This window comes from Ammospiza caudacuta, chromosome 1, assembly GCF_027887145.1.
Source record: "Ammospiza caudacuta isolate bAmmCau1 chromosome 1, bAmmCau1.pri, whole genome shotgun sequence".
In the NCBI taxonomy this organism is placed as follows: domain Eukaryota; kingdom Metazoa; phylum Chordata; class Aves; order Passeriformes; family Passerellidae; genus Ammospiza; species Ammospiza caudacuta.
Genome location: NC_080593.1, coordinates 95,257,632 through 95,273,326, shown reverse-complemented (window position 1 = coordinate 95,273,326; position 15,695 = coordinate 95,257,632). Strand labels below are relative to the sequence as shown.

The 15,695-nt window shown below is 40.4% G+C and overlaps 1 protein-coding gene across 1 annotated transcript; it reads left to right on the top strand.

The window, feature by feature from the left end:
- Positions 1-4,009: 4,009 nt before the first annotated feature.
- Positions 4,010-15,109, top strand: GALR1 (galanin receptor 1). Its single transcript, XM_058818455.1, has 3 exons — positions 4,010-4,711; positions 11,304-11,369; positions 14,792-15,109. The coding sequence occupies exons 1-3, from the start codon at positions 4,010-4,012 to the stop codon at positions 15,107-15,109; spliced, it is 1,086 nt and encodes a 361-aa protein (XP_058674438.1).
- The last annotated feature ends 586 nt before the right edge of the window (positions 15,110-15,695 follow it).

The window sequence follows — 15,695 nt, the reverse complement described above, 5'->3', positions numbered from 1 at the left end:
TAAGAACTGGAGTAGAGAACTACAAGGACAAAAAAATCAGCACAGACTCAGGGATGGAATGACAATGGCTCTCAAATGTATATGGGCAGATGTTTACTTCTTTTTAAATGGCAGCAAGAAGCAATAAACTTCAATTTATTGGTGACACTTCTTCACTATGGAAATCTGAATGTAGTGACAGCTGTGACGTGAGGGTTACATTATTCCCAAGAATATAGATAAAAGGGGAATAAATTATATAGATGCTTGACTTCTACATGCTAACTTTATAGAAGGTGAATCAAAGGTTGGTTATGAATCATGCACTTTTTTATTTTGAATTTTGAATTGAAGTTCCACATCCACCTTTAAAAGGCAAATTTCTACTCCAGGAACTTGTCACAAAGGAAAATAACGGGGCATGATGGACATGACTGTTGCATCTGATCTTGTTTCATGAATAAATTAAAAGAGTCAGTCTTCAAAATAGACCTGTTTTCAGTCTTGTGTTTTATAAACAAAACATGACCAAATCTGGAAAATCTTTTTTGCAGCAAAGAAAAGTGAACAATGAGCTAAGGACTGAGCTGTCAAAAATTTCTAAAAGTCAGGGTTACTCATAGGCTTTAGTATAAATACACTTCAAATGGTTTTTCTTTACTGACACCGTTGTGCAGTTGAGAGCCTTGAACCTCAACTCCAGCTTCAACTTCACTATGGAAAAAAGCCTGAAAACACTCCCAAATGGCCCCAGTAGAATTTATACAGGATTTTACTAAAACTCTTCTCTGAAGAAGTTGTGTATCTTATTATTTTATTCTTGTGGAATGATAAAATGCATACAGACATCGATGTATGTATTTGTATAATCAGATGCTGGTTTTTGTGCCTCAGTTATTCAATGGAATCAAAAGTGAGACAGTGGCTAAAAAGTGCATTTTTTATTGTTTCTGAGGTGCTAATAAAATGTTCATTTTAAAATATAAGTGCATTTTTCTGACATTATATTCACTATATGTTTATTATACCTATATACATGCATTAAATAGGGACAAAGAGCTTAGTAGTAATTAAGTTTTTAAATCAATACATTGGAATCCTCATTCCCGAGATAAAATTTTATCAGTGTAAGTCAAATATTTTTATTATTGGAACAACATAAAAATAACATAACCAGCCATTGGAGTGAGCAAAAAGAAGGACATCCTTGTATGTTTTTACAATAATATCTTCTGGATTAACCTACTGAGGAATAAATATGAAAGCCTAGACTTAGCAGGGTACGTAGGTTCCCATCCCTTTTAGATATTTCTAGTATTTTCTCCATTGATTGCAATGAAAAATTTTGGAGCCAAACAAATTTTTGGAGGCGAGTTCTCTCATAAAGATGATTGGGGATTCTAGCCACAAACAGAAGAACATTGCATGCGGTTTCTTGCTCTTTCTGAAGTTCCTAGGCTATTTTAGTTTAAGTATATCTTTTCACATCAAATAGTGTTCAGGAAAACAATAAAATAAATTCAATAACACTAGATTCAACTAAATGTGTGAGGCACATGCTGAAGAGATCTCTTTTGCAAAGACATGAAATTTATTTTCTTAAAGTGCAATGCAATATTTTTACTACTTTTTTTCCTCATAGCTTTTCAACTAGTTCCTGTATTTAACTATATATTTATTTGTACTGAATTCATAACAGCTTTTCCATCTCAATTTTCTTTTGCATGAAAATTTTGCTCAGTGTAGACAAGAAGAACAGTGGTTTAACATGTCAATACCTGTTTCGTTATGACAATCTTAACAGCAATCATGAGTGTTTTCAGTGTGGGAACCTTCACTCATTCATGTAAAAGCTGATGCCTGGAGGTCTGTGAGAAAAGCTACAATACAGTTGTATTCTTGAGGTTATTCCCCCCTAATTCTCAGGGTAGCCTTATAGGAGCTGTATAGGAACTTTATATTCATAGCAGAAAATCAAAGCTTGAACCACAGAACTCTCAATTAAATATCCAAAGGAAACCAATAGTCAACTCTCCTATCCAAATCACTAATGTGATTTTCCGTTCGATTCCCACTAAAATTGATTTTGTTTCTGTACCCACTTTTCCTGCTTGCTTTTATGCTAAGTGTAATATCCTTTGTTCTAACCTTTCAGGCTATTCTGTACAAAACATATTATTTTGCGAGAAAACAGAAGTGTGAGTGATGAGGACCAGCAGGATATCAAAGGCAGGATTGCATTAACTTCATCAAAACCAGGGCTGCACTCCAGACATCCTGGAAAATGAGTGGTGTCTGGCAACATGACATGATTCAAAAGCAAACCATCAGTTGTATTCAAAGCATTTCTTGTATCTCCTTCACCACATGAAGGAATTCATAGGCAAACACAGGCATCAGCAACACTAGGAAAACCTACAGACTTCTGTACATTTTCACAATATATTCAGAGACTTTCCAAAAAGCGTGTAATATCTGATGTATCCTAGAAATGTTTAACAGTGTTTTCTCACATCCTTTGCAGAAGTAGACACTAGTAGATTTGCATGGTAATCAAACATGTCAACAAAATTGTAAAGAATGCACATTACAAAAAATTCCAAACACAAGTCTTTGAGGAATCCCTACTAGCTTATTTTTGCTTGATATATTTATAAATACTTAGATTAGTTACAACAGATGTAGAAACCAGCTCAATCCAAATAAAAGTTTCTTAGATCTATATAAACTGAATTGTGCTCTCCCATGATGTGTTCCTTCAGACGTAATGGAGCAGACCATACATTAGTTTAATTAAAATCTAGATCTGCAGAAGCCGATGGCTTGCAGTCAGCTGATGGACAGCTGCTGGGATGCTTCAATACAAGTAGCAAAAAGAAAGGGAGAAAAAAACCCCTGTCAAACTGCACATTGAAAAATATGCGAACAAAAGCTCGCTGCCTACAGCAGCACATCTGGGCAGTTCTGTTGGTCACTGCTGCTGCCAGCTGTAGCTCACTGACTGATAATTTGGAAAAAAATGAATATAAAACCGCAGGCAAATCCGTTTCATTCACAAGGTGTATGTGCCGGTGACAATATTCTCATGAACTCGCACCCGTGTGCTGGAGGAAGTTCCATGTTGAACCCCGTTCTGCAGGGACTGCCTTTCCAGGTGCTCCCGCGTAGCGCTGCCCGCGGCTGCCCGGCTCCGAGAGCCCGCGGGCGCCCAGCACGGCTGCGCTCCTGCCGCGGCGGCGATCCTGAACGCCGTGATTTGGCAGCGAAAAGCGGCTAGATTTCCTATTCCAATTATTTTGCTTTATGTGCGTGTGTAGTTTTTGGGTTGTTGTTTTGGGTTTTTAATAGGAAGGCGTGACAATGTCTGCCGCCTTTTGTCATTTGAGATACTCAGTGACTGATGGAGGAAACCTGTGAAGGAGGTGAGAGGAGTGAGCACAGACGGCGCTTAGTCTGGAGAAACTCCTGCTGCCGGCTACCTGTTGAGGTGGGTTCACACGGGCGCTTCATCATTTCTGTCTGTCCAAGCGAGTTCATTGATGCCCGGGAGGACCAGCCGAGTGCCGCCTAGCCCTGCTGGGAGACACGGCTCCCGAGCCTCCTTGGGAGCGGCGGCACCGAGCGGAGAGAAGTTTTCCGGGGAGAAGACCGGGATTCCGGCTGCCGCCCTGGGTGGGGGAACACCTACAGGCTGAAGGGTGGGAAGAAAAGGCGGGGGGAAATAAAGAGGGCAAGAAAACCCCACCTCCCCTTTCTGCGAGGACACGTTCCCGGGGAGCTCAGTCTCCTGGAGCAGCGCAGAGGCGCGGAGGCTCCGCGGGCGGGGCGGGCCCGGTGCCGGGGCGGGCGGAGCGCGGCTGCGGAGGGCGGCGGGGCGGCCGCGCCGGCTCCGCTCCCGGCAGCGCAGGCTGCGCCCAGCGCGGCGGCGCCTCCGCCCTTCCCTGCCCGCCGCCCGGCGCTGGTGGGGCGGCCGCCCCGGGATCGCCGCGGTCCCCGGTGCCGGGAAGTTTGCCCGGCGCGCAAGGGAAGGATGGAGCCCCGAGAGCCCGCGGCGGCGCCCCTCAACCTGTCCCGAGCCGCGGCAGAGACGCCCCGCGGGGAGTTCAACCTGTCCGGGCTGCCGGAGGCGGAGGGGAAGCCCCTCTTCGGCATCGGCATCGAGAACTTCATCACCTTGATCGTCTTCGGTTTAATCTTCACCCTGGGGGTGCTGGGCAACACGCTGGTCATCACGGTGCTGGCGAGGAGCAAGCCAGGCAAGCGCCGAAGCACCACCAACATCTTCATCCTCAACCTGAGCATTGCCGACCTGGCCTACCTGCTCTTCTGCATCCCCTTCCAGTCCACGGTCTACGTGCTCCCCACCTGGGTGCTGGGAGCCTTCATCTGCAAGTTCATCCACTACTTCTTCACCATCTCCATGCTGGTGAGCATCTTCACGCTCTCGGCCATGTCTGTGGACCGGTATGTGGCCATCGTGCACTCCCGACGCTCCTCAGCCTTGCGCGTTCCCCGGAACGCGATGCTGGGCGTGGGGCTCATCTGGGCACTCTCCTTCGCCATGGCCTCGCCCGTGGCTCACCACCAGCGCATCTTCCACCGCGAGACCAGCAACCAGACCTTCTGCTGGGAGTTCTGGCCCAACCCACGCCACAAGAAGGTCTACGTGATCTGCACGTTCGTCTTCGGGTATCTGCTCCCGCTGCTGCTCATCTCCTTCTGCTACGCCAAGGTGGGGCAAGTGTAAAAGGATGGGAGGGACACAGTGGTGGAAAAGGTGTCCATAAGCCATAGGGCCATTTCTGGGCATGTGGAGAGACTTGGCACTGTTAGGAAAAAAAGGAGCAGGGGTGAGTTTGTGCCACGAAGGGCAGGTTTTATAGCTGAGGGATGTCTGAGGGATGATAACGTGTGTTCAATATCACAGAGAGGTCAGAACAGGGATTGCATGGGGTGAGTGGGGAGGTCTGTTCTGGCAATTACTGGGGTCTCCCTGTCAGATTTCCTTGCTACAGAATGCCAAGAAGCCCCCATGCTCTGCTGGTTTCTCCGTCACCATAACTCTTAATTTCTTGCAGTGCTCTGTGTGAGGAGTTTTACTCAATAAAGTACAACAAAGCAACAAGTTGTTCATGCTTCAGATGAAGCATTGTGGTTCTTTAAAATGTACAGTGCACTTGAAAGTGACAAAAATTTTCTTTTTGGTGCTACGAGTAAATTGTGCTTTATGCTGCCTGGTCCCTGTGGTGCCATTCCTTGCCTCAGTTGAAGTTGATGAGAGAGTTACCTCTGACTTCAGCAAAGGCAGGTCATTCCGGGGAGCAGGGCAGGAGAACCCAGGTAGGAAAAAGCAATAGTTAAGGGTGCCTGAATATGAGTATTTAAGGACATTTCTGCTTAAGAAAATTGTCACATTTTTCTGGAGTAATAATTGCAGCCTTCAGCATACGATCCTCTCCTTGCTGCTGAACAGGACCTGGAGCACCAGCTGCTACCTGCTGGTATCTTGCTGTTTCTGTGCCAGCTGCCTTCAGTTGCAGGATTTCTCCTCAGGCAGTGATTTACATTTGAGAGGATAGGACTGCTCTTACAAATACGGACTGCTTAATTCAGTTCTTCAACTGGCAAGTTCAATAGATGTACCTGAAGTATTTAATTTGAACAAGTAATTTTATGTTCTGCTCAGTTTCACATATATTACATCAGCTTAATTGTGATGTGCAAATTGAGGCTGTAACGTTGTCCAACTCTGATGAAACCAAGGCATGCAGAACGCAAAGGACAACATTTCTAAATGGCTGTTCATAGTGGAAAAAATGCAACCTGGCAAATGAAGCAGAAACACAAATTTTCATACATAAACAAAATCCTGCTTTCCCTGAATGAATACACTGCTATTGCATCTACTGTGGTGAATATGACTGAGCTGTAGTGATAGATTGTCAGTTTGAGGAAATTATTACACATTGCAGGGAGAACACTATGGAATGTGTGCACAGGGGGCTTTCAGGTACTAATTCTTCTCTTTTTCAGAGCCAAAGCATCATCCGTTTCAGCATAAAGTACTGGCCTTTGAAGTCTAATTATATGAGAGAAGATTAAAAAGAAATCTTTCAAAATTAGTATAGTCCTGTACAGTTTAGGCATCAAAAAAGCAAATATGCTTAACCAGAATAGTAAATAAAACACACTCTGTCATTACAAAGCACCTCTACAGAAGTAAATCTCTCAATATTAGTATTAATAGGTAGCTAAAAAAAAAAACCAACAAAACCCCTCCAAGCCAACAAAAGCAACTCTGTGTGAAAAACATGCCCAAGAACAAGTTAATAAAATCAAGGCTACTTGAAATTACAATAAAATTGTGTGCTTAAACTATTGCCAGGCTAGGGTCTCACTCTGGCTTTGTGATGTGTTTTGAGCCTGTGTGTGTGACCCTGCTTGCCTCGGTGTCAAGCTGGAGGAGCTGACCAGAAAGGGTAAATTTTAGAAGATATCTAGGAGATAGCTGGCATTCCCATCAGTTTACTGGCTGAAAAGTGCCGTGATTTGTACAGAACTATCGAAGGTATTTGTGCCCTGCAGCTCGAGACTCACTCCTGCCCTCTTTAGGAGCCACTGACAGACCTCCAACTGCAGTATTTTGGGACAGGGAGAGCCTTCTCAGGCTGAGCAACCCCAACTCCCTCAGCCTGTAGACATTAGGAGACATTAATCTCTGCATTAGTTTCTTATGGACTTCACTGGTTTTCATGAACTGTGGATCAGCGAGATAACGCAATCTTCTGCTGCGGTAAATTAAGACAAATGACACTTATTTCTCTATTTGAATAGATTGCCTTTTCCAGACTCCTTTGAGGCAGTTCTGCCTCTTTCATAAACAAATTGTAATTGAACTTTCAGTTTTGAAAGTCTCATTTTTTAGGCACTCTAATAGGGAGCCAAGTTCTTTTTCTTTCTCATTTCACATTTATTTAGTATTAGCAGAGATTCTTATTTTTTCTATGGATAACAATGCCATTACAATGCACAGAAGTGCTGAAGTAGTGCCAGGTATTTGGAAGCAGCGTCCTCCCAAAATATCTCATGGTGATACATGCTCTTCAGGCAGAGATTTATGAGATCATGCTGCGTCTTGTGTGTACAGCTACCTCTTTTCTCTCTTCCACAAGTAACATTAGTTCAGTTTTAATGCAAATTTTTGATAGAGGAGTGAAAATATCAGAATTAAGGATGCTTCCCTAGTTTTGTGAAAACAGCAGACAAGGAAGAAGGTGGAGAGGCTCCATTATCCTCTCTCTTTTAAGGAGTCGGCTTGCATTCAGCTGTTAAACACCAAACAAGCCATAAAAGGAAGAGGTCTTAGCAATGTACAGGGAAGACACATCTTTTTGGGAACACCGTAAAAAGTCACAAATTAATAGAAAACATTAACTCTTCTTATGTTACACACACTAAAAGTCATTCTAAACCAAGTCTTTGACTTTTTATGGAAGAAGAGAGATTGCTAATTCTATGTTCTCTGTTTCCTCAGAGAAGTACTCTTGAAAGAAGGTTACTACGTCAGAGGGAGGAACAGTGGTTATGTAGTGATCAGCTGAGTCTCAGCACTGTGTACTTATCTTGTGTTCTGACTCTTTTATTGCTTATCTTTTTACTTGCTGCATTTTTGTAATGCTGACTTTTTGTATGTGTTTTCGTAACAGTGCTACAACATTTGCTCACTAATGTGTCCTTAAAGGGTAAAGTGATAAATGATTCCCAGGCAGCTTCTAACAGTTGACATCTGCCAGGGTTGTGCAAACCTACAACTAATTTTGGGTACCTCCATTTTTCAAGGATTCACTCCTTGTAAGTCAGGCCTCTTTCAATCAAACCTTTAGGTTGGACACCTATAGTTATTAGCAAACATTTCCTTTTATAGATGCATAATGTTAAAAACTTTCTTTAAAGCAAACATGTCTTGCCTTAAGAATGTTTCCATTGTTACCTATCATTCTGAACATTCTGAATTCATATCATGTATGATTTGCAGACTTGGTTAAAACTAAGCTATAAAAAGTAACAGCCTCAACATAAAATACAAGCTTATCTGGCTTTGGATATTAAATCCTAAATTTTGCTGAGCAGCAAGGGGAAAAGTTTATTAAACTTCATTGAAAGAGAAAAATAAAAGCTATGACACGTTAGTAACACAGTCTTAATTGAAAGAGGATGAAGAATAGGATGACCATAGAAGTAGTGAATTTAAAACATGGATTGCAGGCAATAGCACTTGAATTTCAATCAGGTTCATTCTACAAAGGTGGTTCAGAATGTAATGCTTAAATTATCTGTAAAACAAGAAGTTCATTCTTACTTGACAGTGACCTTGTGCAGGCTTTCCTTCTGCATGATTTTCAGTGGCTCATTATGAGGGTGTGGTCAGTGAAATGCCAGACAGCAAACATGGCTTTTAACACTGTAGACTTCAAACTTTCATAATGTTTGGTGACTTGCGTGAATAGGCACAGGTAATTGAAGTTATTTTCTTCACGCCTGTGTTGAAAAAAAACTCTTTCTCAACTTGATTTGGTCAAAGTCCTCAGTCAGGGCACTCATGCCATCTTGAATGTAGTTTCGGAAACAAGTGAAAGAGGAAAGAAGTGGCGGAAGGAAGGAAGTGGCGGAAGGAAGGAAGGAAGTGGTGGAAGGAAGGGGTGGAAGGAAGGGGCGGAAGGGGCGGAAGGAAGTGACGGAAGTGGCGGAAGTGGCGGAAGTGGCGGAAGTGGCGGAAGTGGCGGAAGGAAGGAAGGAAGGAAGGAAGGAAGGAAGGAAGGAAGGAAGGAAGGAAGGAAGGAAGTGTCGGAAGGAAGTGTCAGAAGGAAGGAAGGAAGTGTCGGAAGGAAGTGTCGGAAGGAAGGAAGTGTCGGAAGGAAGTGTCGGAAGGAAGTGTCGGAAGGAAGGAAGGAAGGAAGGAAGGAAGGAAGGAAGGAAGGAAGGAAGGAAGGAAGGAAGTGTCGGAAGGAAGTGTCGGAAGGAAGTGTCGGAAGGAAGTGTCGGAAGGAAGGAAGGAAGGAAGGAAGGAAGGAAGGAAGGAAGGAAGGAAGGAAGGAAGTGTCGGAAGGAAGTGTCGGAAGGAAGTGTCGGAAGGAAGGAAGGAAGTGTCAGAAGGAAGTGTCGGAAGGAAGTGTCGGAAGGAAGTGTCGGAAGGAAGTGTCGGAAGGAAGTGTCGGAAGGAAGTGTCGGAAGGAAGTGTCGGAAGGAAGGAAGGAAGGAAGGAAGGAAGGAAGGAAGGAAGGAAGGAAGGAAGGAAGGAAGGAAGGCTATTAGAGGAACAATTGATTATTCATTGGCCCAGAGAAGAGGCAATTTTAACAGGATAGTGGAGAGTGTCTTAGATTTGCCGTGTAGTGTTTATGCATAAACATGGCTCTTTTTTAACACACCATGGCAGTCTCTGTAGGTCTTTGAGAGCTGTTCCACTGCTGTTGATAAGTAATTGCATTTTGCCTATTTGTCTTGCTGCTACTTTTCATGCCATCTGGTACAATACTATGCCAATATGTTTTCACTGCAAATACTTATTTTATGAAATATGTATGTAATCCGAATGAGGGGAAGCTGATAAGGTTCATTTGAAGGTTATAATATAAATTGACAACAAAACCCTCCTCCACCACCTCCCAAACCCCTCAAATATGCAATTTATCTGTTTTATCTCCTGCATCTTTCTTTGAACTGGAGAGAGATACAATATAAAACTTTGGGCTAAAAGTTTCAGAACGGAAGAAAAAAATGTTTGTAACTTTAAAAACTGTTTTGTAGTTCTGATTTCTGTAAAGAGTTTATCTGACTTTAGTTTTGGGATGTGAAGGAGAATCCCTGGGAGGCATGTGATGGGATTTGCAAAGGTCCAGTAGAAACAGCCCATCACTGTAAGTTATGTGAAGGGGGTATGAGAGATGAAGCAGCAGTGATGGGACATGAACTTAATTGCTTTTCTCCCATGCCTTTTTTTATGTTTTTCACTGATGGACTCAGCAATTCAGCTGGTTCCTACAGGGTGACTGGAGGTGAATAAAAAGTCTGTGAGCCAGACAGTCATCTCCCAGTTCTGCTTCTGTCCTCTTCTGGGATTCTGTTCTTTCCTTTGGGCCTGCTTCATACTGAAGAAGAAAGAAATTAAATCAAAATGTGACTTTCTTGGGGAAAGTCCATTTATTTTTCTCCTGCTTTTTCTTAGCTCAGGTTAGCCCCCAGAAGTGGCCTGGATAGTGTTTCCAAATAGGAAGTACACAGACAGACACAAATGAGCTGCACTTACAATATGTAGTGGTTATAAGTAATTTTTTTTTCATTGTTGTTGGTGTTTCTCTGGTAGCTAAGAGTAGATACCTAAAAAATTAAGTCTGCTGCTGAGCTCTGGATATTCATAAATACCATCTTACTTGTTTTAAATCAATATGTGTGTCTATAAAACTCAAGTGCCAAAGTCTCTAGATCATTTTGACTGATGTCTGTCCTAATAGTGGTTAGCTGTGCAACCCAAAGAACACAGAGAAAATGTCACCAGATGATATGAAAGAATCTGAATTTGGACCCTTTTCCCCAACCCAAGATCTCTGCAGCCTCTATCCAAAACCTTATGTGCAAATAATTATGTTAAAATTTGAACCCTGCTCTTGGACAATGAGCCTTTTAGTGATGTATTTTTAAAACTGGGTTCTGAAAGATGCATGGTGAGTATCATCACAGTGTTGTGAAAAGTCATGCCTCATGTGTCATGCCTCATGTGTCATCTCTCATTTTAGTATAAATTATTCTTGAAAACCTAAGCTTCTTTCAAAGATCAAATAGTGCCAGCATCTTGATTATACTAATCAAGCATTCATCTGAAGGAAACAAATTATACAGGTGACTCAGAAAAGCTCTGACTCAAAACATATCCTTTTCTTATGTTATACACACTAAAGGTCATTCTAAACCAAGTCTTTTGACTTTTTATGGAAGATGAGAGATTGCTAATTCTATGTACAAGATAGATTTCCATCCATTTCCTTGTTAATTTGTGATATGTATTTGTTATGTAATACATTTGAATATTTTAGTAAGAATTCAGTTGTAGTCTGCTTTATTTTTGTTGGTTCACATGGACTCACATATGTAATTATTTTCATTTTCCTACTGTGCATGTTTGAAATGTGTAAGCTGGTTCAGTGATGTCTGTTAGTGAATCATGCAGTAGTGGAGATCACAAAAGTACTCTAAGATGCACTGGTTTGAACTTTGTTTGAATAGAAATTGGGGAAATATGATAAAGAGATGCAAATTAATCTTTTCAGGTTCTTAATCATCTGCATAAGAAGTTAAAAAACATGTCAAAGAAGTCAGAAGCATCCAAGAAAAAGGTATGTTGCATTCGCTGCAAATACTCATTTGTGTGTATTTTAGTTTTATGGCTAAGCTAATTTGGTACTTGTTGCTAAAGATGTAACAGAGAGAAGAAATTAGAATGAAGTATTTAATTAAATGTTCAGTGTCCCTCTGAACTTAGCAGATCAGAATCTTTTCTGATCCAGGTTTTCCATGACATTGCATCAAGCCATTACCTGAGATCCTCATATTTGGAACTTCAGAGCATCTGAAACTTAGGCACAGGGAGACAACCTGTCTTTTGTATTAATTTGTTTCTTTTTTTTTTCTCACTGACATTTTCCCCTGACTTGCAAATTTGGGGACTTTGAATTTTCTTTTTTAGCTATCTGATTTTGTAATGTTTTAGTGAATAATTCCTAGGTTGCATGAGGGAACTTCAAAATTAAATTTATTGTGCTTCCCAATAGGAGTCTAATAAGAGACTTTCAGTGATTCACCAATTCTTCTATTGATTTTCCACACAATGTTTTCTTCTCTTACATTAAAGACATGAGTTATGTACTGGATACAAATAGAATCATGAAAGGTCTTTAAAGAAGAATATAAGCTTCATGATTTAGAACAATATTTGAAAGATGCATTTAAACAGAGAATTTGTCAGTTATAATGTGGTTGTGATTTTTGAGCAGATTTGACCACAGTGATCATTTGACTAACTTCTCATTTTATGGATTTGGAGGAAAAACCCCTTAAGCTATAGCTCTTCATTTGATCTGATCACTATTTTCATATGAGCATGGAGAGTGCCTGCAATGTAAATGAGATATACATGGACTCAACGGGGAATAAGTACTCTCTCATTTATGCATTCTCATTTTTTTGAAAAATATCCTACTCAATAGATTTTGATTCCTAGAATTAAAAACATTATGGCCCCGACTCAGTAAAATACTTAACATATATACTTTTGCATTTAATGTTGTCAAGGCCAAAGGTATAGTTTTCAAGACATTTTGTACATTGCCATCTCTCATCTAAATTCTTCTCAAACTGGAAATATCTCTGCATTTCCTCTAACCACTAACTCTCAAAAATTGCAGATCTGACTAGGAATTAACTTTCATAGCTTCAGGATAAAGCATTACAGATATGATCAAGACTTCTTGAATGTATCAGGGCTCAGTAGCCAAAGAGGAAAAAAAACCCAAAAAGCAATCCAGACGGGTTTTTTCCCTTAGAAGATGAGTTTCTAAATCTAAAGCATAACTCATGTTTTTCAAAGTGACTCTGTCCTCATTAGTCTGTTAGTGCTCTCTCTGGCTACCATGTCTTTCTTCTTTTCCTTCTACTGTCTCATGAAGAATGCATTTCAGGTCTAATGATACATTTTTAGTGTTATTCAAACCTTTATGAACATTCTAGCAGCAAAATCTTAAAATAAATTTTCTGCATGTGTGGAAAAAAATAATGAAAAATATTAATTTGCCTAAATTCTATTTTCGTGGGTTTTGGTCACAAAGCATCAATATTAATGTCATATATTTCAGGTGGGTTCTATTTGCTAATGAGAAACCCTAAGCAAGCTCCCAGTAAGTAAAAAAGAGCTGCTCTTTAGTGATACCTTGCTTGCAAGACAAAGGGATTATTTTGGAAAAGTGAGCTCTGAAGTTAGGCTAAGGAGGAACATTGGGATAAAGCAGGTGTTGTGAGATTTCCTAACACAAAATTGCTTTTTCTGCAGATAGGAAATACCTTTAGTAACAGTTACAAGAGACACATTGTCACCCTCTGCTTTCAGGTGCATCAACAGCCTGTTGAATGTCAGTGATTTTCCTGGTTAATTTTTTTCAGAATTCTGACCAAACTGAAGTAAATGCCTCTTTTGAAGTAATTGTGCATGTGGTATCCTGAACACTTGTTTTTGCTTGGAATATTAACCCATTGAACACATCAATCAGAGAATAAACTGTTCTTAATTTATGCAGTCTTGTTAGAACACAATCTCCTGATAAGACCCGAAAAAGAAAATATCTCTGTGGCTATTTAAGTGGCAACTGATTTAAACTCCATATAGCTAAGTTGAGGAATGTCTTATGAAAAAAGATGCTTGCTTTAGACTAACCATGTTATATTTATTGCAGATTTAATGTCTTTTGGTTTCTGTTGTGAGATTATACTGACCAACCACAGCATCTGTCATAAGTTACTTTGACCTGTTGCTACAGAAATCAAAATGTCTTTCCCATAAGTTTTTCTAAGCTAACTCATGTTCTGATTAGTTAGGTCAGTCTTAATTATTACTGAGCATTGATCAGTTCAAGAAGTATAGACCAAGTTCAATAAACTAGCAAAAAATCTACATATTTTCTATGCTGCAATATTTATCACTCTGTGACCCTTGGGTTAGTTTTGGATGTGAAGAAGTTATCAGAAAAATTATATTATAAAGTGCTAATATAGAAATTATAATGGCTTGTGACAGAATATGCTTTGGAATTATTATTAGACTTTTATTTGGAGACTTATTTAGTTGAAAGAGGTACTTGGTAGAGGACTATATGTTGATTACTTAGGCCACTGCAAAGCACTAACTGCTGTTTCTGAAGTAAGTGAAAGCTAAAGAAAATATTGACAGTCAAATTCCATTGTGCCCTGAGAGAACACCTGCAGCACCTGCAGGGTCCCTCCTGACTGACTCTGGAGCTTAAAATGGATCTAGTGAAATTGATGGTCCTCTCATAGATAGTAGAAGTGAAGTGTGGAAGCAGCACTGAGGATATTTTATGTTCCATTTTTAAATTTAGTGTTGGGTGGTGAACTTTAACTTCCAGATTGGTTTTGATAATGTGCAATCATCAGAAATTTCAAGCCCTTACCTTTTTTTTCCCCCACTAGTTGTATCCCAGAATGTTTTGCATGATTCTGTGGAAATTCTTTGTTTAAAGGAGTCACTTCCAAAAAGCTTGCTTTAGTAAGCACTTGAGCAAGCTCTAAGCTTTTCCACCAGCTGCCTCCATGCATAATAGATCTCCCTTGAAATTTTAATCAGAAATTATTGTGCATGGTACTAAAATTCATTGGATCTGGAGGAGATTTCCCAATTACCCCTGTTGTCATTCTTTTACAGCAGGCTTAGGTGCACTTCAGAAAAGGCTCAGCTTTTGTGTAGGGAGTTAGGAATATCACTCTTCACCTTTGAAGAAAGCTGTGCATTTGCTGTTTACTATAACAGTTTCCAAGGCTGGGGTTCTCCTTGCAGTCATTCATTATGCAAAATAAAGCCCATATAGGTAATGGGGTGAAATCAGTAACAAATATTGCAGTGTATTCCCTCTCAGTGTACTTTTTGTTGTGGTTTTTGGTTTTTTTCATCCTAACAGGAGTTTGGAAGTAGGTTTAAAGCTGATTTCTTGAGTGCTCATCAGACATATGTGTTTTCCTTTCCTTGTCTCAGACAGCACAGACTGTGTTGGTGGTGGTAGTGGTTTTTGGCATCTCCTGGCTGCCTCATCACGTGATCCATCTCTGGGCTGAATTTGGAGTTTTCCCACTGACTCAAGCCTCCTTTCTCTTCAGGGTAACTGCACACTGCCTGGCTTACAGCAATTCTTCTGTGAACCCAATCATATATGCATTTCTGTCTGAAAATTTTAGGAAGGCCTACAAACAAGTCTTCAAATGCCAGATTGGTAATGAGTCACTTCTGAATGATGCTAAGGAAAATAAAAGTCGGATAGATACACCACCCTCTACCAATTGTACCCACGTGTGAATGTTGAGAAGCCCTGTGTGTTGGCTCTTCCTTATGTAAACTAAACACCAAGAAAAAGAAAAAGCACAATGAGCTTTATCCTGGGTTTATCTTGATAAAGCTAATTGGTATTTAATGTACTGAAGTTGCATTTGTAACCAAAGTTTGTGAAACTCATATGAAAGTAACCTGGGCTGATCCTTTGCATCTTAGATAGCTTTGTCAAATAAAGCTCTTGGACTTTCATAGATATTTGAGAAAAAAAATGTTGAGATGACATGTCTGTATTCTTACTCAGTAATCATACAAAGGTACAAGAAGAAGATGTTGATGTGGTAACTTGTGACATCTTACTCCATGAAAGTGAAAAATGGATACATTTTCTGTCCTACAGCTAATAAATACTGGACTACTGTGATTTCAAAGAGGAAAGCTTTTGTTCTCTCTTCAGATTGTTTCAACAATGCTTTTTTTTTTAAAGTAAACCTGGGCTCTGATTTGGAGTTGGAATAAGTTGTGAACACCTTGAGGCAATTGCTTTAGAGAGGAAATGCTCTTTCTATCTGTTTAGCTGGTTTTAATATGTCTTACTGAGCAAGGATGGATT

What these genes read in the sequence shown, in the direction of transcription:
- GALR1 (XM_058818455.1), top strand. Translation starts at nt 4,010, where the DNA reads ATGGAGCCCCGAGAGCCCGCGGCGGCGCCCCTCAACCTGTCCCGAGCC. An exon ending in TCTCCTTCTGCTACGCCAAG is followed by an intron (nt 4,712 to 11,303) that starts GTGGGGCAAGTG and finishes TAATCTTTTCAG; the next exon opens with GTTCTTAATCATCTGCATAA. An exon ending in CAGAAGCATCCAAGAAAAAG is followed by an intron (nt 11,370 to 14,791) that starts GTATGTTGCATT and finishes TCCTTGTCTCAG; the next exon opens with ACAGCACAGACTGTGTTGGT.